At 46.5% G+C, this 25,797-nt stretch overlaps 2 protein-coding genes across 3 annotated transcripts in view; one reads left to right on the top strand and one right to left on the bottom strand.

Annotated features, from left to right (window-relative positions):
- The window catches only part of BCAR1 (BCAR1 scaffold protein, Cas family member), a 573,883-nt gene extending 553,988 nt beyond the window's left edge, over positions 1–19,895 (bottom strand). Inside the window, exon 1 of one of the 2 annotated variants that reach the window (XM_086945218.1) lies at positions 19,752–19,895. In XM_086945218.1, the coding sequence (XP_086801344.1) occupies positions 19,752–19,763 (12 nt within the window). In that variant the 5' untranslated portion in view covers positions 19,764–19,895. Of the gene's footprint in view, positions 1–19,640 lie in introns of both variants that reach the window. The other variant, XM_086945219.1, reaches the window with a different exon arrangement.
- Positions 4,952–9,251, top strand: LOC147676790 (uncharacterized). The gene is made up of 2 exons (XM_086946473.1): positions 4,952–6,186; positions 9,224–9,251. Exons 1-2 carry the CDS (start codon positions 4,952–4,954, stop codon positions 9,249–9,251), a joined length of 1,263 nt encoding a protein of 420 aa, XP_086802599.1.
- Positions 19,896–25,797: the final 5,902 nt, after the last annotated feature.

Raw genomic sequence — 25,797 nt, forward strand, 5'->3', positions numbered from 1 at the left:
CTTCAGCTATAGGAACAAGTCTTTCGACGCAAACTAAAAACCTTGCTGTTTCCCAAACATTAACTTAATTAAAGCCTCCCTGCTGGTCTTTTGGACGGTTCTGTACCTGGTAACCTCTCTTGCGATTTGACCTGTAATCTCAGCGCCGGGACACCCCCGTCGGAGGTAGCCGCGCGCTTTACAAGCTTCTAAAATAAATAAATAAATAAATAGGGATGGGAGAAGGACTTATTCTGGTACCACATCCCTTCCCGATTATTGCCCAAAATTCTCTAATCCTACCATGAACAACTGATTCCCTCAAGTTGATCCAAACAGTATCATCCTTTTCCTTTTTTATTTTCACCTTTAGTCTGCATCTCTTTCTTTTTAGCCTAGAAATTTCTTTTTCTCGTTCCATAACTCTATCTAGATATTGCTCACAGACTAGTTTATTTATTTCCTTGTTCAGGATGCGCAGTATACTAGGCACCACTACCCCTTTTCTAGGGCGAGAAGTCTTTTTTACATGTAAAATAATGTTTTGCATGAATTTTTCAAAATTGACTATTTCATGCCCACGCCACTCATTTAATTCTATTAAAGTTTCAGATAATAAATCCTGTACCCCATTAATGGCGGAAGGATTCCAGAAACACCTTCCCGAGGAAGCGTGGAAGGCAGCATCACTGCCGTTAAGAGACCATGGCGCAGTGGGCATAGGATTTAAAGAAATAGTTATAAGCAGTATACTATGGTCGCTCAGAGATGTAGGAATAATCTTAAGATCCTGAATATAAGGAAACAAGCCATAGTCCGAGATTGCATAATCCAAGATAGAAGACCCAAAAGGAGACTTATGTGTGAATTTGGCAGGCACATCGGACGGGAATCTCCCATTTAATATAAGTCCCTCAACGGCCGCTAGTTCTTTTAGCAGAATCTTCCCTCTTTTATTAGTCACTAACTTATCTGGGAAGAGTGGTTGGGGAACAAAATGCGCCTCTTCTTTAGATTTATTTCTAAAAAGTTTCAGACTAGCATTGGAGATTTTGCAGTTCAGATCTCCTACGAGAATAATTTCCGGAGGGGATGAAACATTTTTAATTTGATCAATATATCGAAATACCTGCTTCAATATGAGATTAAAACGCTCTTCTGGGGGAATATACACATTAAGGATAACAATGGATGACTTTATACAATTACTAAACAGATTTTCAATAGTTATAGCGTGAAAAAATTTACTTGGGTCGATATAATGGGAAAATCTCCACTGCAATTTATTTGATAATAGACAAGCAATTCCCCCCCTAGCGTGACCTTCCTTGGAAGGGGCAGCTGGCACTTCCAAGGCATAGAAATCCTTCGAAACATCCAGCATATTAATACACCAGGTTTCCTGTATACAAATCACATTTGCTCCTAGAGAATAAAAGGTCAAATTTCTCTGGGCTACTGTGAATCCCTGCCGCATTCCAAGAAATAATTTTCAATGGGATGTTAAAGATGATGAAACAATTTGGGGTTATCTGTGGTCTTTGTAGATAAAGCACTGTGCAGCCAATTCCACCGATTATTATCCTCTATGAGGGAGGAATTCTGAGGCAGCGGGAGTGGCTTTACCTGAGAGACCGAACGTTTCCCCTTAGAGACCCAAATCTTCATGTCTCTAAGAGGGGAGGCTACCCCATTTTGTTTATCACCCCTTAGTACCATCCCAAGGGAAGGATTTGTATTACCAAGGTTAAAAATAGGGAGAACATCAATACCTGTGCGTTGAAAATTCTCAGCTTGCTGTAATATCAAATTTACAATGATAGGTGAATAAAATTTAACCCTTATACTCAGTACCCTGTCTCCACCAGACAAAGAGACTAACTCAATGTCCCTAGATTGAATAGGGTGAAGACTTTCAATCTCGCTAAAACGCTTAAGTAGCCATGCTCTGTTTAGGGGTAAGTCAGCATCAAATAAAGGTAAAAAGTCTAACACAAGAGTATCCACATGAGCCTTTGAGTTTTTTGAATGGCGCGCAGGAAGAGAGCGGTCTCCAATCTCTAGGGCAGGAGAGAAAGAAGGGGCCAAAGGGTTAAGGGGCCCAAGTGGATATAGGATTGGGGCTCTTGTCGCAGTCGATGGAGAGGAACTTGGAAGAGGGCCCTCCATTTGCGGCATAACTTCCAAAGACGTTGGTGGGCACAATTCACTTTCCACCTTTAGAGATGTAGAAGTGGGATCCAAGTCTATTTCTTCGTTCTCCAAGGCAACCAGAGAGTTTTGGAAGATTATCCGTCGTTGCCTTTTCTTCCTGTATTTTCGGATTGGTTTCCTTTTATTCCCTTTATTATTTCTATGTTTACCGTTTTTTACCTTTACCTCTTGTTTATCTTCAGAAAGTTCTTTTTTATTTTCCGACATGAAGATAGGGAATAAATCTTGCACCACTTTAGGGCCGGAAGTAGATTTATTTTCTTCCTCAATCTCTAGAACCGAGTTCTTAACACAATTAGGCACTGCGGTTAAAGGCTGAACTGCAGTATGCATTTCATGAACTATTGCTGCAGCCTTTATGTCAGAATCCACTATGGGCGCATTTATTTTCCCCTTTGGAGAACTGGGTTCAGCCTTGGAGGAGGAGACACTCCTCGTATCTGGCGATTTTTGTAACAATGTCTTCAGTATTTGGGTAACTGAATCCAGGATACAATCCGAGCTGCCTACAAATTTCCCCAGGAGAAATAGAATGGAGGCTAGTAATTGTTCCAAAGCAATCATGGATTCTGAGATCGGTTTATCACTAGCTTCCGCTGGACGACAGATACCAGATAGATTGAGACCCGGGCTCCTGGAAACATTTAACAGATCGGACATGTCCTGTCCGTTTAACGAAGGGGTACTACTATATAACATTAACCCAGAGGGAGTAGCACCCCCCGAAGGCTTAATAGGATCCTGAGTCTCCAAATTAGCTGTATTTACATAGCGTCCACAAAGTTCAAGATCAATGGATAACGATGACGAGTCCCCACCTAACCTGTCATTCAAAATAAGAGCTTGAGGCATAGGTGGTTGATTCTCAAGTTCTCCTTCAGATACAAGAACTCCGAGATTACTTTCCCCCTCCCCTTCAGGATGTACAGGGCAGGGATTCACCGCTGCTGCTGTTTGCGGTGGCGCGGTCAGCCAGGACGGAGGCAAAGAGTCTGTAACACCTTGAGTATGATCCTCCTGGACCGCGGTGCGGAGAGCTTTCTTTACAGCAAAATTAGACTTCTTAGCCGTAGGAATGTCCCATAGCTCAAAGAGTTGGCATTGACCCTTCAACGGGGGATATTTTCACAGATTTATTTCTTGTGCGGATGGTATCTATTTTTGCACCAGGTTTTCCTCCCACTAACCTTCCTGAACGTAGTTTTTTAGACATCTTCTGCAGACTTATCCCACAAATCAATGTTATACAAGTAGTTTACCTCCAGAAGAATAGTCACGAGATAATACAATGTTCATAAAATAATAAATATAATTCTGGAGATGCAGCAGTAACTGACCAGCAGTAGATGGCAAGGAAGCGACGTAGTAATTTCACTGAATGATCCTTCCTCTAACTGCCAGACGTATATAATATGAATAGCGACAAAGTCAAAGAAAGTAACAGGGCCCAGCCCAGCCTACCTCAGCCACTGAGGGCCACAGAGGGCTTTTAGGAGAGTAGCGCTATACTTTTCCAGCGATGTCCTTTCTTCCAGCGAGGGCTCTGCCTCCACGCACAGCAACCAGGAACAGCAGAATATCGGCAGTATCAGCGGTAGTCACCGCTCTCCAGCGCTCCTACTGCCCAATTATCGCCAGGTGAGTGGGGCGTGGCGGGGAGGTGCTCCAGGGCCAGATGGCTTGTGGTTCTTTTAGTTTTGCAGGACTCCCAAACAGCCGACCAGCCAGCCAACACGAGTGTTTCCCGCGAAGCGGGAAACGCGAGCAGTTAAGACAAAGCGCTGCCCAGTAGCGCTTTTAGGAGAGTAGCGCTATACTTTTCCAGCGATGTCCTTTCTTCCAGCGAGGGCTCTGCCTCCACGCACAGCAACCAGGAACAGCAGAATATCGGCAGTATCAGTGGTAGTCACCATGCTTAATGTTGCAGCACAGTGCCCGCTTTAACTTCTACAACACAAGCACACACATTTAACAATTGCGCCAGTGGCTCACTTAATTCTATGTCAGTCCACGGAGGCTCTGATTATGCTTCTCTTATCTTTACTGACAAAAACAGCAGCCAATAAAAACTTTAAACTGGCATGACCCCGGAAGGACAACCCCCTCCATCAGTCTGCACCAATCACTGTCCAGTCCCATACATAACAGTCCATGCAAAACCGGAAACTTCCTCTTTCTTTGCTGCTGCAGTAGAGAGTTAAGTGCCTTTCCCTTATTTGCTTTGCGGATGGGGGTTTATGGTGTATGACTTTATAAAGGTGTTTGAGTGCTAGAGTGCGCAACTGATTGTAGCACTACTGCGCTATTGGTTTTTGCGCTTTTGCGATTGTTTTTCGGCGTCAGGTTTCGCTTCCCGGTCCGCCGTCCTGCGGTGCGCTGTGTGTCTGAGCGCGTTAGGGGGCGGTGGAGCAGGAGGAGGCAGACGCGGCTTCGCCGCGCACAGGGAGCAGTCGAGTGTGTGCCCCCAATGCAACGCGCATGCGCGAGGAGCCGAGTTCCGTTTTTACATTACCGGCTCCTCGCGATCTGCACGTTAGTGACTGCATCAATCCCTGGCCTTAGTCTAACGCTGACCGGAGCGTGTCCTGAGTAAGAGCTTTGCTCTAGGGGAGTTTTGGTTGTTCTAGGGGTCTCCTTCCACTGTGTAGTGACCTGCCTCTGTGGTGTGTTGGCAACTGGGGTTGCGGAGTGTGTGTAGAGGCACCCCTGGGTTACTCCACCCCTGTTAATCTCCTCCTCACCTCCTTTCCCCTTGGATATGGCGTATTACGCCGAGGAGGGCGACCAGTGGGTCGAATTTAATGAATATGAGCAGTATGAGCCTGAGGAAGAACAACTGGAGAAGAACTTAGGTGAAGCCCTGGCTACCCACTACCAGAGCTCTGTCAGTAAAGCCCTGATTAAGGCGTTAAAGCCTTTTACTAAGTCCCATCATCCATCGGGCAAGAGGAAGTTTAAATCCTCACGAAAGGGGGATACTTCAGATCAGTCCCAGGCCCACAAGTTAGCGCAGATGGCCAAGTCAGTGATGAGGGACCATGGCTCTATGGCTTGTCAGACCTCGGGGGATTCCTCCTCGACGCCACCTGGTACTTCAGACTCGGAGGTGGATTCAATAGCTTCTAGAAAGAAGACTAAGAAAACTAAGCACACGGCATTCAAGGCAGATGATAGTCAGATCCCTAGGAACCTTCTGTTTGACCCCAATAATATAGTTCACCCTAGATCCACGGAGTGGGTGCCCTGTGCCGAGGTTGCGCATTATGTCACCAATAACTTGCGGCAAGGCTTTGAGAGTGGGCTACGAGCCACGTTGAGATCGGAATGCCCCAGACCTTCAGTGGCAGGGAAAGTGGCGGATACTCCAGCGCTTGACCCTACCATGACAGCGTTCATGAGGAAGTTTGCCAAGGGTCCCAAAAAAGGACTGGATAGGGCATGGCGGGGGTGCCAAGACAAATTACTGGACGTCTCTGGACCCCTTACTAAGATTCTGGAGGCCGCAGTCAAGGCCAAAGAACAAGGCGTGCCTATGGACACGTCTGATATCATGGAATGGGCCCAACGCGCCATGTGCTTTTTGGGGAACGCGAATGTGGCGCTGTCTACAGAGCGGAGACGCTCTTTTCTGATGCGTATTGATTCCCAATTAGCAGAGATGGCCACCAACGAACCTGGTTCTATGGCTAACGGCATGCTCTTCGGAGACAAGTTTGTTAAGGAAATGGGCAAATACGTCGCCACCTTTTCCGCGCTTGACAAGGCGCAGACCACGATAAAGAGGGTGCTTCACACCGGTGTTTTTGACAGGGCCGGACGTCAGCGAGGTCGAGGGTCCGGCCGAGGTTTTAATCAGACCTCACGTGGAGGTGAGCAGAGAGGCAGTGGTTACCAGCCCCCCAACTTCTACCCCTCCCGTAATCGAGGAGGTCGTGGCAGAGGACAGAAAGGAAATTACAGAGGACAGCAAAATAATTCAGGAGACAATTCCTAATAAGGTACGAATTCTTTGTGCAACAGAACACAAGGTGGGAGGCAGGTTGGCCTTATTTATTCACAGACGGCGGGAGCTAACAACAGATCCCTGGGTGTTACAATCCGTCCAAGGGTATCACATAGAGTTTTATGCCTCCCCCGCGCAGCGTCAAGCGCCCGCGCCACTGCATTTTTCCCTACAAGAACAGAGTTTCATAGACGCAGAGGTGCTGGCTTTGCTCAGAAAGGGAGCAATAGTGGAAACTTTGCCACCCGTTCAAGGCTTTGCGAGCACAGTCTTCGTGGTTCCAAAGAAAGACCAGGGCTTTCGATTAGTTTTAAACCTCAGGGATTTCAACGCATGGGTGGTGTATCGACACTTCAAAATGGAAGGCATACACCTACTGCGAGACATTCTGTTAGAACAGGATTGGATGGTACGTCTGGACTTGAAGGACGCTTACCTGGCGGTACCCATTTTTCCACCGCATCGACGGTTTCTTCAATTTCAGTGGCGCAACAAGTGGTTCGAGTTTGCCGCCATGCCCTTTGGCCTCTCGTCCGCTCCCTGGTGTTTAACCAAACTGATGAAACAAATAGTTCAGTGCTTAAGGGAGAGGGGCGTAAGAATGATCATCTACCTAGACGACATCCTGATTTTGGGATGCTCTCCGGAGATTATTTCGCTCCATTTGTCCTGGACGGTTCACCTCCTTCAAGAACTGGGCTTCCTTTTGAACTTGCAGAAGTCCATTCTGACACCTTCACAGGTTAGGGAATTCCTGGGGTTCCAGGTAGACTCTGTCAAGGCGAAAATTGCTCTTACCGCTCAAGAAGAGGGTAGCAATCAAGAAGGAGTTGAGGAAAGCGCTTGTCTCTCCGACAATTTCCTTGAGGACCTTAGCTCGCCTGGTGGGGCTGTTGGCCTTGTCCATCCAGGCGATCTTTGCGGGCCCCCTGCACTACAGGGCGATGCAACAATTGAAGGCTTTGCATCTTCGCAAGCGCGTGACTTACGACCAACAGGTTTTGTTGTCGACGGAAGCTCGCACGGAGATGAACTGGTGGTTGGAGCATTTGGAGACCTGGAACGGCAGAGCCATTTTTGCTGCCACCCCAGAAGCAGTGATAGAGTCGGATGCGAGCCGTTGGGGCTGGGGAGCCCGTTGCGGCTCGGTGGAGACCGGGGGCCGTTGGTCCCGCGAAGAATTGAAACTCCACATCAATTGTCTGGAACTCCTGGCGGGTTCATTTGCGGTGCGGACTCTATCCCCTCAAAAGATCTCTTGTTGCATTCTCCTACGCATGGACAATGTGTCTGCGGCACGGTACATAAATCGCCTCTGGGCACCAGATCTCGTCTCCTGGCGGAGATAGCCAAGGACTTTTGGCACTATTGCCTGGACCATCAAATATCGGTGACGGCAGAGTACATTCCGGGATCTGTCAACGTGACAGCGGATTGGAATTCTCGGTATGTGAGGGATGCCAGCGATTGGAGGTTGCATCCCAGGATTTTCAGGGCTTTGGACCACCTTTGGGGTCCGTGTGTGATAGATCTGTTTGCCTCACGACTCAACAGACAGTTGCCCCATTTTTTCAGTTGGCGCCCAGATCCGTTGGCGATCAGCTCGGACGCCTTTCTTCAGTCATGGACGATGGGCATTCTTTATGCTTTTCCCCCGTTCATCATGATCCCGAGGGTTCTAGCTGAGATTCGGAGGCAGAAGGCAGAGGTGATTTTGATCTCCCCATGTTGGAAAACCCAAGCGTGGTTTCCGGTCGCGATGAGTCGTTCCCAGAACTTCTGACGGACCCTGTGGGCCTTCAACATCCGCTGGTCCTTCTGGATCAGTTGTCTCTCATGGCGTGGAGACTTTCAGGAGACGCTGGCAAGTGCCGGGAGTTTCTCAGGACACTCTATTTTTCTTGTCACAGGCATGTGCGCCTTCCACCCACAAGCGTTATGAGTCAGCTTGGAGACGTTGGGTTGGTTGGTGTAACGAACGACAGGGAGATCCGGTGGGATCCGATATCTCTATGATTGCGAATTTCTTGGCTGATTTGGCTCAGTCAGGCTTGGCATACAGATCGGTGAACACTTTCCGATCAGCTATTTCGGCGGGACATCCGCACGTGGATGGTAAACCTGTCGGTGAACACCCACTGGTGTGTAAGGTTGTCAGGGGGATCTGGCTGGCGAACCCTCCTCAGCCTAAGTATACGGAACTTTGGGACGTTTCTGTTATCTTGCGTTTTTTATCGGCTTGGCCGGCGAATGAGGGTCTGTCTAGGAAACCGCTCTCAGCGAAACTTACGATTTTGCTGTGCTTGATTTCCTGCAGAAGAGTCTCGGACATTCGAGCTCTGGATTTGTCAGGTAGAGTATTTACTCCCACGGGAGTTTCCTTTACTATTTCAAAACGTACTAAAACACATTCAAAATGTATTTCCTATCCTGCTTTTCCTCACCACAGTAAATTGTGTGTAGTAAAGTGTTTGAAAGTATATGAGGATTGTACTAGAGAGTTTAGGAACGATTTTGGTCAATTATTGATTTCTTTACAGAGACCTTTCCGCCCAGTCGCAAATGCTACTCTGGCCAGGTGGGTTTCCTGGTTGTCGAGTCTGGCGGGTATTGATTCCTCCAAATTTGGAGCTCATTCTGTTAGAGGGGCTATGGCCTCAAAATCCTTTGGTGCCGGTTCTCGGCTTCAGGACATCACGACTGCGGCTGATTGGTCATCTGAATCTACTTTTAAAACGTTTTATCATAAACCTATTGTGGATGTGGTCTCGGTGGTGGTGGAGAAACTTTAAACTAGCATAATCAGAGCCTCCGTGGACTGACATAGAATGAAAAATTGTCTAGCATTCGCGACAAAGAATTTTCAATTCTATTAAGGACACGGAGGCGAGGATTATCCCACCCGAGTTGACAGTGATGTACTTTGTATGTCGATTTGAAGATGTGATGTATTTTACCCACCCGAATGATGTTATGGCTTGTTGTATTCCTTGATGTTGGAATAGCCATTACGATATATCTTTTCGTTTCAGGTGTTCAGCACAAACAGACCTGAGTAAAGATCCTGTGGACTGAGCTGGGTCTCAGCTGAGGAGAAGTTTTCCCTTCGGACAAGAGGATGCGATAGTTGCCACGTTGGGCTCCAGTCTTGGTTGGACTGCGGAGGACATCGCAAAGAAAGAGGAAGGTTCCGGTTTTGCATGGACTGTTATGTATGGGACTGGACAGTGATTGGTGCAGACTGATGGAGGGGGTTGTCCTTCCGGGGTCATGCCAGTATAAAGTTTTTATTGGCTGCTGTTTTTGTCAGTAAAGATAAGAGAAGCATAATCCTCGCCTCCGTGTCCTTAATAGAATTGAAAATTCTTTGTCGCGAATGCTAGACAATTTTTCATTCCCCTTTATATTCACAGAGGATTTTTATGTGAGTGATAAGATTTTAAAAAGAATGCCCTTCAGGCTGCCTGCAGCAAGCATTGCTGCGTGATAGGCTTGGGTTTGCAGCCGAGGGAGGAGGAGCAGGCTCGGAGCTCTTCTTTCTTCCCTGCAAGTACACTGAAGATCCGAACCCTCATTCTCTAAGCACCAGTGGTCAGCCTTTTTTCTGCTTCTACCAGCAACCAGCAAGGGAAGGTGACGGCGCGTTAGAGCCCTGCATCGAAAACAAAGTTGTTGTGGTAAAAAATGTTTTTTACCTTTTCCCACTTACCTCGTATACCATGTTTTCGGCATCACCAAAATCATTCCTTAACTTGGCGTAGCGTCTCAGGTTTCAGATTTTCGGCGCCCCTGCCTCCCTCGTAACTTTTCAAGAAAAACTTCCGCTGGTTGCAGTAGTTACAATAGATAGAATACCTGCAAAACTAAAAACTTTTCTTTGCAGCAGAACGTTTCATGCATTTAAGAAGCCCATTCCTTGTTCATATTTTCTGTTAGGGAGTGACTCCAGTGAGGAACAATATGTGATGTGTATGTTCATGTTGGCGGGTGTTGGATTCACAGCCAAATGACAACAGAGGATGTTAGTGGCGGCCACGTTGTCTTGCCCCTTTCCCTGAAAGCCATTTCACACACTTCCGTGCACTCCAGTTTCAGAATACACGTGAATTTATGATCTAAATATATTATGAAAACGCTTCTTTAGAAACAAACACATTTGAGGGGGAAGAGGCGATTTAGTTTGATAAAATGGAGGGAAAGACAAGTAAGGAACTCTTGTCAAAACATTGATAACCAACACAACTGGTCAGGGGAATTACATGTTCAGGTATGCTCTTGACCGGTCACATCAATGGGAGAAATTAATTTGTGTTTGCACAAAAGAGTTCAAAATGAAGAGGGAAAGTTAGGGAGAAGTACACAATAGTTAGGGAAGTTTTCGTATTAAAAACTTAACATATGTTAACTTTTCACATTTAGGATTTTATTGTATTTGAGGGATATTTCAGGGCTTGTATGTATGCTGCTTCGCGTTTAGTTATAAGCTACCAAATCAGAATAAATAAACTATGCATGTATGCAGGCTTATATTGTGCAAGCTTTATTTTTTTTATTTTTTGCAAAGCACCATTATGCTGTACAAAGGTCCTGTATTGTTTATATGTCGCTTACTACCCCTATATGGGAAGCTGAAGCGCTGGCCTGCCGAGGGTAGCACACCATGTGTATGCAAGTAATTATTTTTTTTTTAATCCTGTGTGGGATGTGTTATTTTCCCTTGTCATGCACACTGACCATCGAGATGTGGCTATTGTGTTATGGTATGCAGCACTCAGCAGTGTGATGAATGAAAAAGTGTGTCAGAGAGGTGCTTAGTTTATGGTTTTCAGGTAGCTGGTAGTGTTCAGCATGTCTTTAGGTCCGTTTATGCCACTGCCCATGTAATCAGATACACTTAGAAAATATCCGTTTTTTTGTTCAAAAGAAATTGGATAGGAATGGTTAGTTTATCAAATGACCCCATGTCCCCCAGAGAAACATGTATAGTTCTAGACAAATCTTTGTTTTTTTAAATGTGCATGTTCAAGTAGTTAAATTGACCCAAAATTAACAAAAAAATAACAGGGAGCCAAAGTCAGGAAACAAGATGTCGTGTTCTCTTGAATGCCTCTTCCAGTCTTGAAAATAAGTCTTAAAATAGCTGCAACATTTCTGAAGTGCTTACGGGACAGAGCAGCGAGGAGCTAAGTAAACTTTTCATTTTTATTATACTTATACCCTCTTGCCCCCCACCCACCCGAGATCCGTGCTGGCCACCACTGCAGCATTAGCCAACAACTAGCAAGTATTGGCTCACTTTTGGGCGCATGTTATTCTATGGCTGGTCCAGGTTGTAGTTACTGCAGTTTTGCAAGCTGCTGCTTTTTAGGGCTCGCCTTAGCGAAAGCGTGCTCTCGCTGCGGGGACTATAGCCGTCGGCTCAGCCGACAACGAGGGGAGACAGGAGCTGGCCACGCGCACCATTAAGAAGCATGGCAGAGTCGGATTCCGGCGCGCGCCTTGGGATTGGGTCGCGCGCGTGAGCTTCTACCGTAGACAGCTCATGTGACGTCGCGCGGCCCAATCCCAAGGCGTGCGTCGGAATCCGACGCTGCCATGCTTCTCCCACAAGGTTTCGGTTTCTTGTTTTACTAGTTAAATGGAACCAGAATTCGGACAGTTACAACTCTACGCTGACACCGGAGAATGCGCAACGCCACGTTCAACTGTACGGCGCCTTCAAAGTAAGACACATTTGCATGTTAAAAGTAGGTGGGCACTGTACACTTTTGACACGTAAGATGGCGTCTTTGCCCACCCCGCTGCTGTGCAGCACTTTAATGTTCCGACGTGGTCCCGTCGCAGAGCGCTACATTGTCCCGGAGCTGGCTTTCATGTGTATTATTCTACCTTGCCTCAAATCTTGGCCACTCACTTCAAGCAGCCGCTTCATGTAAGGACTCATTCCTGACGCAGGTTCCCGGTGCAGTCTGGGCTGATGCTCCGCCGGGGCAGCTGTGTGTCTCATGGGTGTGTGCTTCTCGCTACTCGCACTGTGTTGTCTTTGGGCGCACATCGACCATCAGAGCAAAGTGAACTACCTATGAAATGAGTGTGGGATTAGGTCCATTTACCAGCTGTGTGGTGGATATTGCTTTTCATGTACATTGACCGTTTACGGCGAGCTCCCCCCTTCTCTGAGCCCTGCATAACCCAGCCGTGGTTACTCTTCAGCAGAGTGACGGGAGTGAGGCCCTCGTTGGAGGAATATTATAGCGCCCTCACCCAGTCGCCCCAGCACCATTCAGTGGGGCTGAACAATCAAAAAAGTGTATCAGTCCATTGAAGTGTGGCGCGTTTCTCTCTCTTTCTCGTCAGTAGTGCCTCCGAGAGCTTCATGTATTTATTCGCAGCCGCCCTATTCCGAGCACACGGTTTACCTCTCACTATGCAGGCAGCAGCCCTGTGATGGTTGGAAGGCAGTTTGTCTGCCTGTGTGTGTAGGCAGAAGCCGTGTTGTCATGAGGAATACGAAGCGCCTCTTTTACCATTGCCACGCCGTGAGGTGAATAGTAAAATGTTGTTTGTTCAGGTACCTTCTACCCGGCATACGGCGTTCACTGGAGGTGTGCTGGGAAAGGGCTGGGAGTCTCCTGTAGGTGTGGCTGTCAATTAGACGAACCCTTTAAGGGTGTGTTAAATGAAGGAGCTAGGTGTGTGCCCCAGGGGTTCTGTGGCGTGAAAGAAATAGGCGCGTTAATTTGAGTGTCATGGGAGGTGAACAAATCGGGCGTGTCCTGTGAAGGGCGTGGTGGCATGATCAGGCGTACCCCCAAGAGTGCAGTGCAGATACCAGTCAGTTGTGCTGTCAATGATCCAGAGATCACATTTGGATATTAAATAGTAGTTGTGGGATTATAAATCTACAAATGCCCCTCACTGGTCCTATGCCAGCGGACCGAGTGCATCAATTATTGATCAGGCTGTAAGAGTGAGAAAGCCAGCATGCCCTCAGATGTCATTTTTTCGACAGTGTGTTGTGACTTTTGTTTGCTTTCATTGGCCGTTGCACAGGGAATGGTGAATATGCACACACATACTTGTTCGACACACCATCGAGTGACAATATAGAGCCCTACAAGCGGGAGAGATAGTTGCTAGACTGTGTGCCAATGTCCCAGTTGATTAACCTGTCTTATTACTTACTACCAATTGTTTCCCCAGGTACATTCTGTGGTTCTCTGTAACCATTGTTTTTTAAAGTAATTCTGCCTGGTCGGAGAGATCAGCAATCTTACCCCCTTGGGTTCCTGTTGAGTTTTGCTTGCATGTTTATTTTTATAAGTACCCTTTTTATACATGTTTTACCATTTTGTTTTGAAGTTTTAAATAGGGTCATTAGTAGACCCACTCCAAGCATGAAATGCTGCCCTAAAAGTCTTTTGGGGAATTGTCTGATAAAGTGCAGCCTAGGAAGAGGGGTGAGACGCGTGCTTTGCAAATTTACCTACCATAACATAATGCATACTTTCTTGCTTTCCATCTTCCTTAGTTCATGTCAGATTTGTGTACATATGAATCATACAACAGCGGTGATGCACTCAATGTTCTGACAGTAAACCTAATATACCATTGAATCCTGTGGCATCACTGATTAATTTCTGTGGGGCCCTCTGTAAGGTAGACCTCGGCTGCACATCAGGTGTGCATGGGCCCTGGGCCCTATGCATTCAATCAGCATTGCAGCCTTCCGATTTCAGTGCATATTCGATTATATGAGCCGTGCAGTGCTCTAGGTCTGTGAGGGTGTCTGTTAGCAACAGCTAACCAGTCACAAACAATATTTATATACCAATTGCAAATTTAAAAAAAATGAATGCAAAGCATTGTCATTTACAATGCCAGTAACTCAAACTTTAATGCTGCAAGACCTATTTCATTGCAAATGCTTGTTTGTGCAGCCGTTATATTATCGGATCAATCATTTTCTCTTGCTATCCTATAATGTAACTTCTCCACCCTAAAAACACAATACATCCGTTAGGAACAACACATGTTGCTTTAACACCCCACCTTCTTTAAAAAAACAATGTTTCTGAACGATTTAACTATATATATAGCCAGTGTGACTTTACTAACTGCTGTTTGATTTGTGATGTCAGATTAACTGTTAAGTCACTGTGTTAACAAAAGGCTACATATAGGTTAGGATGGATGATTACTTGCCAAATACAGATAAACGCTATGATTTTAAGTTGCACGGCTTGATAGAGTTGGAAGAGTCGAATCAAGTGGAGGGTAACACCCCCAATCTTTGTGTTGATAGGCTGAAAAGTGATTTATTAGACTTTTCGGACTGTGATTTACTAGGCAATAGATAGTCATTTAAAGATACGCATTGAAAAAGCATTGCATTGGGATATCACTCATCCAAAGGCCTCGTTCACTTAGTCCTTGTTTGTTAGGGCTCGCTCCTTGCGATGCAGTGCGCAGCACTGCTCGCACAGGCGAGCCCTTTCGTGCGGGGTTTGAAAACGGACCCTGGAATCGCACATGCTTGTGCTTTTCATTTTGGGTTCCGCTATTGGGCTTTGCGTGCTTGTTTTTTTTTTTAAACAGAGCACGCAATAGGCCAAAGGCAGGCGCATTGCTCCGCCCATTGCCTATTGGTGTCTGTTACGCGCACCAAAGCCCATATGTTTTCAATTATCGTGCCCAGACACGGGCGCGATCATTGAAGACAAATGGCTCGCAGTGGCGCACGTGCACCACTCGCGGGCGTGTTTTTTTTTTTTTTTTACAATAGCGATCGCTTTTGCAATCACTTTTAGTGCCGCTTGTTTAAAGGGTTCCTAAGCGGCTTGTTTCCGTCTGCCATTGTGATGAGCGCTCTCCAGTAAGCCAGGAGATGCACAATTCAAGGAAATCGGCCACAACTTCTTCTATGGCGGGCAGCCTCAGCCTGATGCAACGCACTGGGGTCTGCAGCGCTCAGAGTATAGTCTGGTCATAGTCAAGGTGCTGCAGTCCTGGAGTTAGTAAATCCAATCAACATCAGGCCTGAGGCTCACCTTTCCACTTCTGACACCGCCGTCGGACAGCACATACGAATGAAAGTTCTGGTGAATCCCTAGTAACTCCATGGGACTTGTAATATGCCCACTACCAGCCTCAACAAATGCCAGAGGTGCCAGGGTTCTCAGCAACTGAGCTTCCCACTGCTAGTAGTAGCATGCATATTGTTTAGCCCACCACAGATTGAACTTCAAGGAGGTCTGGGGGATAGGAGGAAGAAGGCAACTCCAAATTATGTTCCACTAATGGCGACACAGCGAAAAGCAACAAGCTGCCTGCCATATTGATTACTCCTCGAGGCGTGCTGCATCTGTGGGCCGGGTGCATCCCCGAAGCGCCAGAGTTCCAAGAAAGAGGAGAGATGAATCGCGAACCCTAAGAAGCTGAGCCATCCTGAGTGTCAGCCGGACACACCCCTGAAAGCAACTCTTCTTAACTACAATGTTCACTCTACTTCAGAAGGGTCTTGCTTTCAGGCAGGCAATGTGTAGAAGTTAATACTGTTATGGACTATTTCACAGCCACCAAATTCACACTAAAATCCACAAAGAATTATTAGCTTGCAGTGTGCACAACGCAAAATAATCTACACAAATATCAGTGAACAACAAGAATCTTGGCTTGCACAAACTCTCCATAAAGAAAAGCAACTTACATTCAATAATACAACGACAAAGACGTGACAGTCAATTAAAAATGTGCATAATGCTTTTAGCTCCCACAGAGGTTTTCTTGAGACATTACACAGATTAAAACGAAATGAATCAAAATAGATTAGATTTCAAATCACTTGGTGTGTGGAATGTGAATAATACTTGAACGAGATAAGCATTAGGGAAAGTGGGGCAGGCACTGGCCTTATGTCAGGCAGAGAGAGATAGAAAGGAGCCTGCTGCGGTCTGGAAGTAAGGCATGCATGCAGTTCAATAAACATTATGAGCATACATATGTCACACCCACATACCAAGATTACAGATATCCTGATTCTAATTTCAAAACTGTCGAATTATGTTCCCATTCTGCATTAATGCGTGTGGCGATGTCCCTGTTTTCACTATGCTCAATGAATTATTAACTGTCTCTCCTATGCACAACCATAAACAAGCATTTGCAATGCAATAGGTCTCGCATTTACGCAAGTTCAAGCTATTGGCACTGTAAATGACAATGCCTTTTCTTTATGTTTTTAAAACCAAAACATAAATAAAACGCATTGTCATTTTCAATGACAATAGCTCAAACTTAAGTAAATGCGAGACCTATTGCATTGCAAATGCTTGTTTTTTCTCCCACTAAGCACCAGCCAAGTACTGTATCCTTACGCTTTAAGTGTCCTTTGGAGACTACTTTTTTTTATTCTTTTGTTTCCTGCCTCAGCACAGTGCACGCTTCTACGCCACTACTCTCAACTCTGCGCCACTCTACTGCACTCTACTCTGCATCACTTACCTCTATGCCACTCAAATCTTTTCTGAATCACTGCACACCACCCCACTGCACTCTACACCTCTGCACTCTACCCTGGACCACTTCTCTCTACCCTGCACCTCTCCACAATGCACAATACAATTCCCTATAATTAAGTCCATCACACACAATCTCACTTTACATATTTCTATTACAGTTGATACCATTCAATTACTATCCATTTAATTTCACAGCGCACTTTATTTTCCGTGGCTTTTCAACATTTCCATCTGTCAAACACACGCTCTTCTCCTCTTCCTAGGGTGTCTTATGAGTTTACAGAAGCTCCCTCTTTATGCGTCTATGGTGAGCTCTCCCCTTCTTTCCATCTTTCTCACACACACTTTCTGCATTTCATTCACCACTTCGTGCACAAACTACCTATCCCTTTCTATCTTCATTTTTAAGTCTCTCCTAGGCAGCGCGCATGTGCTACTCTAGGAGGGCCTTTAGCCATTGGTCCTCTCTTTCCAAGCACTCGCACTCGTGCTTGTGGTGGCATCCACCTTGCGGGAGCGAGCAGTGGCGCGGCCACGGTAATTACAAACATATGGCCGCTGCTCTCTCCTGCAAGGTGGATGCCGCCACAAGCATGAGTGCTTGAAAAGTGAAGACAGTGAAGACCACTTGTTTACGTCGTGAAGCACTTCCACCCGTCATTGCCAATGGCAGCCGTGCGCTTTTCTTTTCTTCAGCGCTTGTTTGTTTCTAATATTCGACTACTTTCTGCTCTCTCATGTGCACCCTTCGAGAGCCTCCTCACCTTTTGCATTCTGCCAGCACCCTCTTACCCAATAGTCGTCCACCACCACCACCACGTCCACCACTTCCACCACCACCAACACGTCCACCACCACGTCCACCACCTCCACTTCCATCACCACATCCATCACCATGTCCACCACATCCACACCACAACGTTCACCAACACCACCACGTCCACCACCACAACGTTCACCAACACCACCACGTCCACCACCACCACGTCGTCCACCACCACGTTGTCCACCACCACCACCACGTCCAACCACCACGTCCACCAACACGTCCACCACCACCACTTCACCACCACCACCACGTCCACCACCACCACCACCACGTCCACCACCACCACCACGTCCACCACCACGTCCACCACCACCTCGACCACCACATCCACACCACCACGTCCACTGCCACCACGTCCACCGCACTCGTTCACCAACACCACCATGTCCACCACCACCACGTTGTCCACCACCAAGCCCACCACCACCACCACGTCCTCCACCACCACCATCACCACGTCCACCACCACCACCATGTCCACCAACACGTCCAGCACCACCACCACCACGTCCACCACCACCACACGTCCACCACCACGTCCAGCACCACCACGTCCACCACCACCACACGTCCACCACCACCACATTCACCACCACCATGCCACCACATCCACCACCACCACGTCCACCACCACCACCACGTCCACCACCACCACATCCACCACCACCTGTGACGGGTAAAGTGTCACTGGAGGGCAGGGGTAATAGAAGTGTCAACCCCAGCTGTACATGGGACATTTAAGGATGCATTGGATCCGGCAATAGTCCACCACCACGTCCACCACCACCACGTCCACCACCACGTCCACCAACATGTCCAGCACCACCACCACGTCCACCACCACCACCACACGTCCTCCACCACCACCACGTCCACCACCACCACGTCCACCACCACCATGCCACCACGTCCACCACCACCACATCCACCACCACCTGTGACGGGTAAAGTGTCACTGGAGGGCAGGGGTAATAGGAGTGTCAACCCCAGCTGTACATGGGACATTTAAGGATGCATTGGATGCGGGAATAGGGGCTAGAAGTATTACACCAAACCCAAGATACTTTTTGAAGAGGCGCAATGTCACAGGGGCTCCTGTAAAAGCACATGCAGCATCTCTGCCTCACATTGGTATACCTGCACGAGCCACTCACTCAAAACAAGCATTGGCAGAGCCAATAGGTCTCGCCTTTAGGACCTTATAAGTGTTAGCCATGCAACACTAGATGTTGTTGTACCAAAGATATTGTGCTGGATAACTAAACACTTAATCAATCATGATTGATTGATGATTAACTAACACTTATAAGGTCCCAAAGGCGAGACCTATTGGCTATGCCAATGCTTGTTACCTATTCTGTGCAGCTCTCACCCCTGTCTATTCACCATGCCACATAATTCCACTGCACAAATACAAAACACCACACCATTCCACAACGAACAATACCAACTCAGCCCACATAATTCCACTCCACACCACAAGCACCCACTCCAGTCCAAAAAAAATAAAGACTTGGGTATAAGACATTGTCATTTACAATGCAAATAGCTCAAACTCATGCAAATGCGAGACCTATTGCATTGCAAATGGTTGTTAAATATTATATACAGGCCATAGTAGCTGCTTATTTATCTTATGCACCTAACAACCATTGACAAAGCCAATAGTCCTGACTTGTTTTAGGTATGATGTTACTTTTTGTGTCATATATCTGGATGCAATGACAGAATCATCAAAATACAAGTCAGGCGGCACAGTATGCTAAGCACAGATTGTTAGCTCGGTATTTTTAAGCCACGCCCTTAATTACATTGGCCATGCCCCTTTGAGAGCCCCCCCCCCCCTTTTCATCCTACTTAAAACCCTGCCTCACCTACATATTCTGGAGGCAAGGTATGCATCGTTAAAAGCCCCGACAAGTCGGAGTTCAAAGCAAGGACGTGAATTATGCGCCTGTCTTTTAGTGCGGTGAGGGAGTTACAGGTTCGCAGTCGCACTCTGAGATTAAAAAAAAAATGTATTAAAAAACTACCAGCTCTCCACAGAGCAAATTTGAATTGCCATATTACAGAAGGCCCTTCCTCCATTACTCACCATCCCTTCCGGACCGAAGGGAACACGCAGGGTGGAGAGGACTTGAGGTTGTGCGCTGCCAGAGAGCAATTGATATCAGGCTGTAAGTTCCATGTATTACGCTTTGCTCACCAGATAGTTCATGACTTCGCTCGATTTGTCTTGGAAATCGATTTGCCTCGAGTCCAAAACCGCACTCAGACCATGAAGGCCCCGCTCCACCTTTTTAGTCACTGCTAACCTTACGTAAAATGTAGCCCAGACGGGGAGGAGCGCTTGTGCAGGGTTAAGGTTTTGCCCGCACACGTGCATTTCGGGAAGCACCCGCTTAGATTGGCTGACAACCTGCAGTCTGCCATTGGCAAGCGGCCTCGCAGAACACTTCTTTGCTTCCCTCATTGGCCCACCAAGGTAAGGCCTCTCCAATGTGCTGAACGGTTTCAGTTTTGTAGTGATGTGCTCGGCGGGCACGACTAATACGCAAATAGCCTACCCCGGGTCTATGCATGCTGCGTATAAGAAGAGACGGGCAAAGTGTTGATGAATGTAAACAAGCACCGGAAAAGCCTATGCGAGATCTATGGCTTTATCTTCTTTTTACGTCACACAATTTGTATGATATAGCAGTCGATATTTTGATATTACGAATGATGTTTAATTCATGTTGCATTCATTTGCGCAAACCATTGCAAAAGAAATACATAAATCATTTCTATCATTAGTGTACTTTGAGTCACCGGATGCTTCAGATCATCTGATTTTTTAATTCGCTGGTTGGACGTTAACGAGCGATGGCACTAGGTGTAGGGTGACCAACTGGCATGGGTGAAAATTCAGGACAGTAGGTCAACATTCAGGACAAACATGTGCGACAAAAGGTACGTTTTACAGACACATCAGTGGAGGTCGCGCAATAGTATATAAGTAAGTAAATAGACAACCAACATAAACATGAAACACTACTCTGAGTGATTTAAGGGTCCGCCACAATTAGGTACCCCCTTGGGGCACGTATTACATTCTGCTTACAGCAGGGGACCCACCTACACTACACTCAAGACACCTATCCGATGAAGAGGCGTTTAGGAAGCTGGGTTGCATTTTGGCTCCATTCTTAGATCTCCCATTACTTGCGGATGAACTAGCAACTGCCAGAGATATCTGAGCCCGGATCATCCAGATCTGTAAATAATTAAATTCATTCTGACTTATAACAGCTCTGTTATGGAAACATATGAGTTTGTGTCTCTTATGAAGTGATTATTTAAAAATAATTTCTTACAATTTAAAACTAGTTTAACAACTTATGTTTGTGTACACTATGATTTTTTTGTGTATTAGGCAAATCAGAATTTGCCTTGGTTGATATCTGCGTGTTTTGATTTCGTCCAAATAATTTACTCTGTCACGATTAGTGTCAGATAAACAGATTTCATAACAGAATTTTTAGTGGTCCACTCATGGTATTTGGTTAAGATTTCCACCTGTGATCCATCTACTCCGTTCCATTTTAAATGGACCATTACTTGATCATCCACTGACCACACTCCCCCACACTAGCCTGTCTTGAAGTGTGCAGCCCTGTATTCTTTAGTAGCTCTAACTACAAAGTTGGAGCCTTGAAGCCAGCTCTACTTTAAACATAAACATTGTTCAGTAAAAATAACCCACCTTTCATGAATTCCAACAATGGTGTACACATTTCATCCTGTATGGTATTGTCATGGTAATGAGGTGGAAATGCTTTAAGAATGTTGAAGCTCTAGATATTAGCAAAGCTGGCACTTTTTAGGAAACAGCGGTTATAAAAAAAAACATTGATAAAAGCATATTCTTTAATATTTTGCAATGAAACTTATACAAAGGTCTTCTTACAACCAACCTTGCACCCATTTCCCAAGGAATTTCCCCTACAGTACTCCAGTAAATCAAGACCTTTAGTTTGGTCTCTTTCACCCTAATTGCGGGGATAAACGCGCTGCTATACTACCTAGATCTTGAGTTTTAGAAGGTGTTATTGGCCTGTGTGATTTGCTGAAACTTTCAGTGATAGGACAACTTAGGCACAGATTAATGCAAGAAGCGACTATAGGCAGTCGTTTTACATGCAATTGTGAAATAGCACACCAGCTATAGAATGGATGTGCAGCTCATGGGGCCGAGAAATATATTGGATAATTAGGTAGAGAAATGGCACTTGATGGTGAAATATTTTCTCCCTTTTAGATGCAGAACTAAATATGTTTTTTTAAAAGCAGCCCTTCTGTAAACCAATAGCATCTCAGATGTTTCAAAACTGTGTATCTGTGGTAATCTATTATGCTTGTGACTTGTTTTCAAAAGAATAGAACTTTTTTAGGTTTCACTGAGCTAACGTGCATGCGTTGCTCTGCGAGAGTTAAGTAAGGGCTCTCAAAAATGCTCCCAAAGTCTGCAGGCGGATCGGGCACAGTGCATGTGCGCCGAGCGCGCACACCATTTGTCCGCCTGCAGCCTTTGGGAGGACTTTCGCTGCCGCTTTGATGTGAGCCGCCCGGCCACTGAGAACATCAAAGCAGCCGCGAAAATGCACACCATTTGCCACCCCGTCCCTTATCCCACTTCCTGCTTGTTTTTGTTGCAGTGACTCCCATGTAAGTCCCACACTATTGTGCATAGTCCATTGTCCCCACGTTTCTGTGCACATTTCAATACCGCTTTTCTGAGCCTCGTACATGTATTCATTTATTTTTCGTTGCAGTTACTCCCATTTAATCCCCACTTTTCTGTGCACTTTCATTGCAGCTATTCTGTGCCTAGTAGATTTTTTTATTTATTGTTTGTTGCAGTGACTTCCACATTTGTGTGAATATTTCATTGCCGCTTTTCTGGGTCGGTACTTTTTTTTTGTTATTGAGGTGACTCTCGGTAATCGCCACTTTTGTGTGCAAATTAAAAAAATGTCAGTGCTTTTTCCAAGGGCTTTGAAAGCACATTCCGATTGACTTATCTGTGGTGAAAACGTGCACATTTTGGAAAACATTTAACTACCCAAATGAGGTATGCGTTCTGCAAGGGATGCACTCTAAAATAAAGGTCCTCAGATAATCTCTGCACAGTGCACATTCTGTCCCTTCTGCTTGTCGGCAACTTTCGTGCCTCGGGCACGTCCACTTACATAAACCGCTTTAAACAAAATGGCGACCGTCCACTCTGACGCACAATTTTAAGATGTTTTTGTCCTCCAGCCGCCCCTGGAACAAACTATGGGTTAAAATTAATCACCCCCCTTCACCTGCAAGGACAGAGGGGCTGGTGAAAATAGTGTCAGTCCACACTCAACATCGTCGTTATAGATTTTGCCCGCACACCTGGAGGAGCCCACAACCGGAGGAGGAGGACTGCAACGTCCATCAGTCCCCGCGCGCAGGTCGCGCTTAAAATCACAGCGCTGACCCGCGGCGCATTGTAGCCGCCTGTTTGTTTGTTTCTTGCCCGCACGCCTGGAGGAGCCCACAACAGGAGGAGGAGGACTGCAACGTCCATCTGCCCCAGCCCGCAGGTCGCGCTTAAAATCACAGCGCTGTCCCACAGCGCATTGTAGCCGCCCGTTTGTTTGTTTCCTGCCCGCACGCCTGGAGGAGCCAACAACAGAAGGAGGAGGACTGCAACGTCCATCCGCCCCAGCGCGCAAGTCGCGCTTAAAATCACAGCACTGACCCGCAGCGCATTCTAGCCGCCTGTTTGTTTCTTGCCCGCACGCCTGGAGGAGCCCACAACAGGAGGAGGAGGACTGCAACGTCCATCAGCCCCAGTGCGCAGGTCGCGCTTAAAATCACAGCGCTGACACGCGGCGCATTGTAGCCACCTGTTTGTTTGTTTCTTGCCCGCATGCCTGGAGGAGCCCACAACAGGAGGAGGAGGACTGCAACGTCCATCAGCCCCAGCACGCAGGTCGCGCTTAAAATCACAGCGCTGACCCGCAGCGCGGGACATGCCCGGGCCAAGGGCAGGCCCATCCATGCCCGTCGGAGCCTGGAAGAGGCTGGGCTGGGTCCCCTCCTCTAACGTCTACAGAAAACTCCAGAGAAGCTTAAAGGTAAAAGCGTTTTTTCCTCAAGTGTGATTGCGGGTGTTACTTGAGACAGACATCACCACTCCTTGATTGCCCCATTTACCGCCCCTCTGATTGCATCGAAAAGTAAAGTTAAGATGAGCAAACGAGAGGGCCAAAATTCCCGTGGGGGCACAAGCATAGTGGGGACACTTGACTCTTTTTTAACAAGGGCTACGTCAGTCCTGGCACATGAAATTGAGATAACGGAACGCCGATTATCGCTGGAGCCCCCAAATCAGAAAAGAATATCTTTGGGGGGGACCCTACCAAATCATAATCTAATGGAACAACTGCTAAGAGACTCGATCACTGAAGAAGCCAGCAGCTTAGTACCTACACCTCAGGATATAGTCTTGACTGGCAGCTCGCAAAGAGTCTCATCAAGGGTGGCTGCAATGAAAGGACTACCAAAGAGTAGTAATGACACTGCTGTAAAGAGAAAAAGGGCGGGGGCTTGCAAAGACCTAAACCATCAAAAGCCCCAAGACTTAATATTCGGGAGGGGAACGCAATGTTGGGAACAGCACAGCAGGAACAAACTGACGGAGAGACAAGAGACATGGCTTCCTGCTCCCTGATGACTGAACCAATGTGGCAGAGATTAGAAACATTGGTTTATACAATGCTAAACCCTATTTCACAAAAATTAAACTAGATAGGGGAAAAGCTAACTGCCCTAGAACTCCAAACTAAAGAAAATTCCCATGCATTAGAGGTAGTTCTAAAAACGTGCACCCGAATGACCCCCCCAGAACAAGCCTGGAATCGGACTAGGCAGCAGCACAATGATGCCAAACACACTCCCTGGTTTAGTAAATAGGGCTCAACAGGCAAATGAAACACAAGAGGCAACAACTTCTAACACAGCTCCAATTATAATTACCCGTTTGGCCCCCCGCAACACAAAGCCTCCCTGTGCGGAAAATTATATAGAAATGGCTGATACAACAAGCCAGGAAGTGGTAAACCCTAATATATTTCCCATAGGCCAGAATAGCACACTGGTAGGGGGGGGGGGGCGACCAGGACAGCTTGGCAAAAGATAGAACCTCTGTCGTGACTAACCAGGTAAAGGAAGCACAGATTCTACACCTACCCCCAGCAGCGGCTCCCTTGGCCGGAGTGTTGGGGAATGTCCCACCATTACATTACGGGACGGACAAACAGAATCAACAACACAAATAATGTCAAAATCTCTCCACTGGTATAACCAAAATTTAGATATGGTGGGGCCACAGGCAGGAATATTGGACCAATTAATCATGGCAAGAAGGGTATCGTGGGTGGGCCCAGCCAGGAAACATTTGATGGGAGACTGTGTGGTATTAAACTTTATATGCGAACTTGTTGTTGGCTTCATCCTGGAGCACCTGGGTAACATTTATGAGAAATTCACACATTATTGCCTTACCACTAGGATACTTCTATAGATCACCAACACTATTAAGATCTGCGGGACATTTACAAACCAAGGAAAGACCATTAGAGAGCCAACCCTGGGGTAATCGTGGGACTATGGACTAGAGGTTAGAGAATAGATATGCGCCCCTCTCTGACCTTGATGCTTGTGACTGACTACAGTCAGCTTGCACAAGCACACAGAAGATTTCAAAAAGGCAATCCCCCGAAACCCCGGTAAACATGGACCGCTCACAGCCACCTACTTCACAGGTATCTAGTTCACATTTATTTGTTACAAAACAGGAGAAACAAAGAAAGGTATGGAAAATATCCTCGTGGAATGTGGCTGGCATCACCCACAAGTTGACTGATACAAATTGGTTACAGTCATGGGACGATCAGGAAATAGTATGCTTTCAAGAAACATGGGCACTTGACCAGATTTTCATTAATGGTTTTAGATCCTTTCAGAGTGAAGCAATTCCATCCACTTCTGGGAGAGCAAAGGGTGGCATTTTGACCTTAATTAGGAATGACCTAATGGTAAAAGTAAAAACAATACTACAACCAAACCCAAATTTCCATATTTTGGTACTGGAAATACAGCAGGAAGGGATATGGGTCCTAGTAAATTTTTATAACAACCGATTTGGCCCAACTATGCATACGATTGTGGGTGAA

This window comes from Lissotriton vulgaris, chromosome 12 (assembly GCF_964263255.1).
Source record: "Lissotriton vulgaris chromosome 12, aLisVul1.2, whole genome shotgun sequence".
NCBI classification, from domain to species: Eukaryota; Metazoa; Chordata; class Amphibia; order Caudata; family Salamandridae; genus Lissotriton; species Lissotriton vulgaris.